The 7,996-nt window shown below is 49.8% G+C and overlaps 1 protein-coding gene across 7 annotated transcripts in view; it reads right to left on the bottom strand.

Moving 5' to 3' along the window:
* The window catches only part of rpgrip1l (RPGRIP1 like), a 12,533-nt gene extending 5,683 nt beyond the window's left edge, over positions 1–6,850 (bottom strand). For 4 of the 7 annotated variants that reach the window (XR_007030949.1, XR_007030950.1, XM_047333057.1 and 1 more), the window contains exons 1-18: positions 6,626–6,779; positions 5,485–5,580; positions 5,109–5,253; positions 4,560–4,891; positions 4,374–4,476; positions 4,139–4,282; positions 3,928–4,033; positions 3,732–3,803; positions 3,184–3,330; positions 2,905–2,978; positions 2,590–2,729; positions 2,355–2,461; positions 2,182–2,232; positions 1,908–2,075; positions 1,501–1,618; positions 944–1,396; positions 262–422; positions 1–179 (exon numbers count right to left, since the gene is read on the bottom strand). The exon at positions 1–179 is cut by the window's left edge and continues 158 nt beyond it. Coding sequence is in view for 5 of the 7 variants with exons in the window: in XM_047333057.1 (XP_047189013.1) it covers positions 1–179; positions 262–422; positions 944–1,396; positions 1,501–1,618; positions 1,908–2,075; positions 2,182–2,232; positions 2,355–2,461; positions 2,590–2,729; positions 2,905–2,978; positions 3,184–3,330; positions 3,732–3,803; positions 3,928–4,033; positions 4,139–4,282; positions 4,374–4,476; positions 4,560–4,891; positions 5,109–5,253; positions 5,485–5,572 (2,588 nt within the window). In the remaining 2 variants the exon portion in view is untranslated. Of the gene's footprint in view, positions 180–261; positions 423–943; positions 1,397–1,500; positions 1,619–1,907; positions 2,076–2,181; positions 2,233–2,354; positions 2,462–2,589; positions 2,730–2,904; positions 2,979–3,183; positions 3,331–3,731; positions 3,804–3,927; positions 4,034–4,138; positions 4,283–4,373; positions 4,477–4,559; positions 4,892–5,108; positions 5,254–5,484; positions 5,581–5,758; positions 5,976–6,625; positions 6,780–6,801 lie in introns of those variants that run through there. The other 3 variants (XM_047333059.1, XM_047333058.1, XM_047333060.1) reach the window with 3 other exon arrangements.
* Between the last annotated feature and the right edge of the window lie 1,146 nt (positions 6,851–7,996).

The following is a 7,996-nucleotide window of genomic DNA, read 5'->3' as shown; positions in this document are numbered from 1 at the left end:
CGCAGGTCGTGGAACTGGGGCTCGCAGCTGTCGTGGACGGTGGCTGTGGCGTGGTCGGACGAGTCAAAGAACCTGTAGACCACGTAGGGACTGGGCCGCCGGGAGCTTCTGGACGGAAGGTCACCGCAGCGATGAACGGTGACTGACAGCTGGTTCTGGCTGCTGATTGGCTGCTGTGGCTGAGAGAAAAGATTTGAGGGTTGTTCACAGTTAAATGCACGTCACTGAGCAGAAGGTGAATCTGTGTGAGCCGCTCGGTACCTGGGCCTCGTCCCTCAGGGCGGAGCTGAGGTAGCTCACGGCCGTCACTCGCTCGTTGTACAGGCGGAGGGTTTGTGTCATGGGGATCCGTAGCCTCAGCCAGTAATCCAGAGAGCCCACGGGGGAGGAGCCACCGGGGGGCGTCCCGTCAGCAGACGGACCTGATGAAGGAACAAATCCTCTTTACAACCTAATAAAATGTTTTATTCATTGTTCTCCAAGAGCCGAGTTCGGGAGCCGGAGCTTCTGGGGGTTCAGTGTTCTGTCGTTGTGGGATTTGAACGGTGTTGAGGAATTTTCATCTATCCTCCCTGAGAAACTCTTGAGATGAGTCTTCTCAGGCACCAAGCAAGGTCATCTCATCTATGGCAAGCCAAAACAATCATTGAGCAGCTGAAGTCTCACTCGAGGGGCTCATATCCGCGAGGAGATGACGACATTACTCAAAGCTAAATACACTACAGAGACTGGGGATAGGCAGACTATCTTGGGACGCCACACACTGTGAACCTGTTGATCTGTGTAGCGAACCGGAAGTCTCCTCAATATTGCGCTCTTATAATAAATATTTCCGCTGAAGACATCCACGGTTTCCGTCTTCCTGAATCAGCTTCCACTCCACCAATTATTCCATTTCAAACATGACTCAGTCTAAACGTCGGTGTGAAGTCGCATCACTCACCGACCAGCGGCACCGTCCCGTGGATCTTCCCGTCCCGCTCCAGCAGCTGCTGCAGCGGCAGCTGTGCGGTGGCCAGCGTGGTCCAGTCCAGACCCCGACTCTGGTGCAGCTCCACGGTGACGTTGTGTCGGCGCAGGTGGTCCAGCAGGCGCTCGTCCACGCTCACCACATACTTGGACGTGAAGCCGTATCGGGGCGAGTGTCCTGTCACCACGGGGGTGGAGTGCAGCTCGAACAGGTAGAAGGAGTAGGTGCAGAAGGTGGAGGGCTCACCGTCGCCCAGCACCTCCAGGGCAGACGGACACAGCGAGGCGCTGACGATCTGAAGCTCCAGGAGGTTTTCTCCTCGCTCCAGGTGACGAGTCTCGTCGAAGTCGTCTGATTCCTCCTCGTCCTCGACGTCCGGTCTGAAGACGAACGTTTTGGTGCCGTAGGCGACGTCTCTGAGCTGAGCTGAGGACGGAGACGGGACACGGTCAGAACAGGAAGTGACAGGAAGTCTTCACTGATTTTGAAGCCGCATCGTTCCACCTGCTGACGTTTCAGATCAAACTCACCTTCCAGTTTCCTGATCTTTGCTGTCCTGGTGTCGAGCAGCTGAGCCTGACGCTCCAGCTTCTGCTCATACTCCACTTTGTCACTGTTCATCTTCAGTACGACGGCTTCCAGCTCCACCTGGAGAGAAGATCAGTTTCATCACGATGGTGGACACTCATGTTCATTTATGTTCTTATGTTTTATTGGACAGTAGGAAGCTGAGGGAACCTGAGGTGGAATTGAACCAGGTCAGAGTCAGGAAGTACAGGACAGGGAGTGACACTGTACACAGCGTTGTGTGGTGAGGTTTTTGTTTACAATTTACAGAGACAGAATTTTACAGAAAGTCTATTAGATTAAAATCGCTGACCGCCCCTTTAAGTGATGAGATTTAATTCTTCATGAAGTCACAAACAGCTGTCAAGACCTTGTAGTTCCTGCTGATCTTGCTCTCCGTGCTCAGGATGTTCCTGGTCTTCTCCAGCTCCTGGATGGTTTCAGCGTGAGCCGCTCGCAGCTCTCGGACCGAGACGGCGTCCGGGTCCTCCAGAGCGTTCAGGAAGACCAGGTCCCCACTGCGCTGGGACCGACGCGTCTGAGGGGGAACCACACACACACACACAAACAGTCTGTAAGGAGGTTCTGGCGATCTGACATAACACACACACACACACACACACACACACACACACTGTATCTACCTTGACGAGCAGCAGAGCCTCAGTCAGTTCAGCTGCTTCCACCTCGTTCTCCTGTGAACAGATCACACCGTCACCACACCGTCACCACAACTATATATGTTATCTATATACACGTTTGTGTTATTAATGAAAACACAGACGTGTATATAGATAACGACATGAAGAGGTCTCACTCTGCTGTAGAACTTGAGACGATCGGCAAGTTCCTCCGTTTGTTGCTTCTGCTCCAGAAACTGGATCTGAAGCTTCTTGTTTTCTTCTGTCAGCTTCTCAGTTACATCTTCATAAAAACCAACAGGTTATTAATAATCACTGTTTTTCATTTATGATATCACTTTGATGATCAGCACAACATTACTGTACTCTTCACAAATATAAATATGAACATGAATGTAGATATGAACGAACCCCTCTCAGCCTTGATTCTGTCGAGGATCTGGTTCTTGTCGACGAGGTCGGCTTTCAGCGCCGTCTCCAGCTGAGAGATCTGTAATTTCAGCTGCTGCTCCTGGATCTGATACTTCTGTTGCTGAGACAGGTCGAAGGCTCTGGAGACAAAGAATAAAATAATAAACCAGAGTCAGAGACAGTCCTTCAGTTCAATCAGACCTCAGAGCAAAGACAAAACAATTCAAACAGTCAGGACCAGTCTGTACCAGTCTGAACCAGTCTGGACCGGTCTGGACCGGTCTGGACCGGCGTGACTCGGCGGAGGCCTCTCACCTGTTCACCAGCTGCTGGTTGTTCTCCATCAGCAGATCTTTCTCCTGCTGCAGTTCACTGATCTGCTGCTGCAGCTGCACCACAGACGAGACAGAGTCTGACACAAACTACAAACTGGTTGTTTACGTCATGTTTGTATTTTTAGACTCATCTGGTCCAATTGTTCCCAACGTATCCGAAATTATAATCCTGAGTTTAAAGCTATAATGTATTCTGGAGGTGCTTCAGGGCCTGACGACCGGCACCAGAGGTCGGACTGGAGGAGCGACCAGGACTCACCTGCTCCATCTGGATGTGGGAGATGTTGGAGCGCTGCAGCCGTTTCTCCACGTCAAGACTCTTCAGCCTCTCCACTTTGAGCTGAGCCGACAGCTCGTCCACCTTCAGCATCGCTGCATCGTGACTGACCGTCAGAGTCCGCTGACTCTGAGAGACACAGACCAACATTCAATGACATTCAACCAACGCTGAGGCAGCTGTCAACAGCTGGACCACACTGGTCCAGACCGGTTCTGACTGGTCCAGAGTTCGAACCAGTCAGGACTAGTCATGACCACTCTGGACCAGTCTAGACCACTCTGGACCAGCTCTCTCTTTAGTCTGGCTTCTGATTATATTTGGTTTAGACATTTTCATAAATCTTATTCTGTTTTTCCTGTTTGTTAATAATTAATATTATCATCATTATTAGGATGAGATGTTTTTATTCACCTTTTCTTTTGGTTTTTAATTAGTAATTAAAGATTGTAAAATCTACTGAGTCTGACCCTGTATGAAAACTTCTGTACAGATACAGTGTGATTGATAAATATATGTTTTTCTTTTACTCCTGTAACAATAACAGTTGAACAGCAGATGAGACCATGGATGAAGATGAAGATGAAGTTTTCTGGCCTCGGCTGAAAGACGGAGAATAAACAAAGAGCTGAAGTCGACTCCACGGAGACATTATTGATCTGTGAGTATTGAACTGATTATGTTGCTGCCGCTGCAGCCGGACGCCGGGCGGTAAACACCTCTCACCTCCTGCAGCTGGAGGAATCGACCCTGCAGCTCGGCCACACTGTTGGACCGGTCCGCCAGCTGCTTCTGCTGCTTGATCATCGCCACGCTGTCGCTCACATGTGACCTGGGTAGCAACAGACAGGAAGTGTGTGAAGGTTTGTTTACACCGGTGCATCATGAGTCTGTTGAACACGGAGCGGATCGATCGTCCTCACACTTCAGCCGGTACCTGAGTCTGGTGGTCTGCTGCTGTCGGACCTGCAGGAGTCTCTCCTCATGTTCTGCCTCCTTCCTCCTCAGCACCTCCCTCAGCTGCTCCGACGCCGCCTCCGCCTCCTCCATGTGGCTCTGCTGAGACTCGATCACGTTCTCTCTGGTTCACACACAAACCAGCATCAGATACATCAGATACATCAGATACATCAGATACATCAGACGGACAGCTGCTGGATTGTAACACTCACAGGTTGCGGATCTCGGCCCGGGCCTCCTCCAGCAGACTGTGTCCGTACCGGGGCAGCTGTCCGAGCGCAGGAGGCCTCGCACTTTCCTCCGGACTCCTAGTTCCTGCAGGAGACACGACGGCAGAGAGACGGTTTATAAAATTCTTCTGTCGGGTCACAGGTCGACCGCTCTGCCTCGGCGCTCACCTCTCAGCATCTGAGACTCGCTCTTTGGTCGTAGGGGCGGCGGCGGCGAGTCGTCTCTCAGCTTTCTCAGCCCCGAATTGACCCGCGAATGGACGTATCGGTACGGCGGAGGCCTCCGTGCCTTTGAGTTCACCAGCTGCTGTTTTGCCAAGAGCAGACGCCTCTTAAGCCCCTCGTTTTCGGCCTGCAGTGCCCGCACCTTCTCCTGGAGCTCCTCCAACATCTCCTCCATCTCCAAGTCCCGGACCCTGGAGACTGGCCTGGTGCTGCCCGCCGCCAGCTGCTCCATCCGACCACGGTCCTTCACCAGCCTCATCAGCTTGGTGCCCAGTCTGAGGGGCGGAGCAATGGGTTACAGGTGAACGACCAGGTCTGTGACGGACTCACGACAGACACCATCAGACAGTGTTATGGGAAATGTAGGCTCCAGAGTTTTAGCAGCACAGATTCTGTCTCCTACATCATCAATAATGAACCCACATAGATGAAGTTGTCTTAATGATAATATTTACAAGTGTGCATGTGTGTGTGCGTGTGCGCATCTCTCACTTCCTGATCTTGTCGTCTTGGTTGTTAACGTGCTGTTTGAGGAGCAGCGTCTCCTCGTGGAGGCGCAGGAACCGGTCCTCAAGCTCCTCCCTGGACACCCGACCGATGTCCTGCCGCGCCCGAGCATTTTTATAAACCAACGAGTCTGTCGGCAGAAAAACATTTCTCACGTTTCACGTTGTCAAGTCATGTAGGAGATGATGAAGATGATGAAGATGAATGTGGTCAGGGTCATTCTGTCTTGCTGCTCATTGAGGCCTGATACCACAACACAAATAAAGTGGTGCGTTCAATGAACTCAGTTGTGAATCCGGTTCCTCGGGTGATGACAACAACACACAGGTACAGATGTTCCAGCCGTGCTGAGGACACACACCTTGTGCAGCAGCTGCCAGGCGGGACAGGTGGACGGTGATGTCTCTGACCGGGACGTCCGCTGCCGTCTCGTCCAGCACAGTGGACATGTTCCAATCTGGAGATAAAAAAGTCGAGTCAACATGAAGGTGCAGCTCGTGTCGGACGGTTTATTGTCATGAACATAAACCTGTTGCGGCGCCGGACTCCATTTAAAAATACATGATTTTAATGTTAATTCCCTGTGGATGTATAACAGATAAACGACAGAACAGAACTTTAGACTTTGTACTGACTGCTTGTGTCTCCTGGTGTGTTCGGCAGAACGTGATCCCTCAACACACTTTCGTTTTATTAATATTTGATACTATTTAAGAAATCTGATCAGGAGAGTGACGCAAAACACGGAGCGACACGAGGAGGTTCGATCCACCGCGAGACCTCGGGGACTCGTCGGTGGGTCGTCGGGGACTCGTCGGTCGGTCGTCGGGGACTCGTCGGTGGGTCGTCGGGGACTCGTCGGTCGGTCGTCGGGGACTCGTCGGTGGGTCGTCGGGGACTCGTCGGTCGGTCGTCGGGGACTCGTCGGTGGGTCGTCGGGGACTCGTCGGTCGGTCGTCGGGGACTCGTCGGTGGGTCGTCGGGGACTCGTCGGTCGGTCGTCGGGGACTCGTCGGAGTCTGGAGAGTTTCTCTTCTGTTGTGTTGAAGTTATTACATTTGTGTTGAGTAGAATCTGACGCATATAAAACTTATTGTACAGAAGACTTTTGTAAAACGACGGAGCTTCTTCATCTGTTGTTTGTAGCAACATGAGCTAATGCTAACTGTGCTCGGCAGCTAACCGGTTAGCTAGCTCCCTCCTCGAACTGACGTCGTGTGTGTGTGTGTGAGTGTGTGTGTGTGTGTGAGTGTGTGTGTGTGTGTGTGAGTCTGTGTGTATGTGTGTGTGAGAGAGTCTGTGAGTGTGTGTGTGTGTGTGTGTGAGAGTCTGTGTGTGTGTGTGTGTGTGTGTGAGAGAGTCTGTGTGTTGGTGTGTGAGAGAGAGTCTGTGTGTTGTGTGTGTGTGTGTGTGAGAGTGTGTGTGTGTGTGTGTGTGTGAGAGAGAGAGTCTGTGTGTTGTGTGTGTGTTGTGTGTGTGTGTATGTGTGTGTGTCCATGTACCTTTTCTTAGTGACGCGCGCGACTGCTTCGAAATCTGATTCAACGGTTTAAACGTGCGCGTGCTCGTCGGTCGGTTCGGAGCTACAGAACACCTCGGAGGTTCTGATGTGCATTTAGAACTTGTGGTTCTGGTTGTGTCCTTCGCAGCTGCTCCTCTTGTTTCCGGGGTAACTCACCATGGTAACGGTTATGCTGAAAGTTCGAGATGGAGATCACAGCCGGAGTCCACCTACCGACCAATCAGATCCGTGAGGACGCGAGCGTCATCGTTCTACAGGAGCCCGTCAGGGACAAATCATAAGAGAGAGCAGCGCTTCAACGGTGACTCCGCCCACCTTCTGAACGGCTCCGGTTCCGGAAGTGAATTTCCGGTACACTCGCTCCATTGATTGACGTTTCATTCAACTTTTTATGAAGAGTTTTTAAAAAAATAAACCATGAAACATTTCATTCAAAGCATGTGAACATAACTATTGAACGAACTACTCCAACAAATCAGAGACGTCGATGTAAAACATGAGGATTGTTGGTAGTGTAGTACTTCTCACTGACATCGCGACGTCTTCAGGTTCATATACATCGTTTCATAACCTCAGCCTCGACAGGTGAGTCGACATTATGGCTAATAATCAAAATGTGGATTCACATTATGAATATGGATTTCCCCTTCCTCTGGCTGTTCCAGACTCTCTGTGAGTCCACTGGTTTTGAAACAGACTAAATAAAGACTTGGGCTGCAACTAAAGATTATTTGAATTATCGAATAATCTTTTTGATTATATTATCCATTAATCAATCAGTTGTTTTGTTCATAAAATGTAATAAAATGGTGAAAAATATCGATCGTGCTTCTCCAAAACCCCGAGATGATGTTTGTTTGGTCCACACACCAAAGATGTTCCATTTACTGTCATAGAGGAGTAAAGAAACCAGAAGATATTCATATTGAAGACGCTGAAATCAGAGAATTATTACTTTTTTCCCCTTAAAAACTATTTGAACTGATTAATCGATTATCAAAATAGTTGCCAATTCATTTAGTAGTCGATTACTAATCGACTAATTGATTAACCGTTGCAGCTCTAAAAAAAACATAGACTCATTAATATTCAAGCTTAATTTGAATATTCAATAAAGATGATTTGATTCTGGTATTTGACTTCCTGATTCCGTCTCTGCAGCTCGGAACAACACGAGCAGACTGTGACCATCAATAGATACTTTATGATTTATTAGAACTAAAGATAATTGACTGTGTCTGTTCACCTGGTGTAACATGACGTATCTTCTGTCTCCAGTGAATGTCCATCAGCTCCGTCTCGGCTGCCTCCATCATGTTTCTGTGACAATGTCTCATCAGGGACGTTGGGC

Source organism: Scophthalmus maximus, chromosome 7, assembly GCF_022379125.1.
Source record: "Scophthalmus maximus strain ysfricsl-2021 chromosome 7, ASM2237912v1, whole genome shotgun sequence".
In the NCBI taxonomy this organism is placed as follows: domain Eukaryota; kingdom Metazoa; phylum Chordata; class Actinopteri; order Pleuronectiformes; family Scophthalmidae; genus Scophthalmus; species Scophthalmus maximus.
The sequence above is the reverse complement of the archived record's forward strand: the minus strand, read 5'-3'. Positions and strand labels throughout refer to the sequence as shown.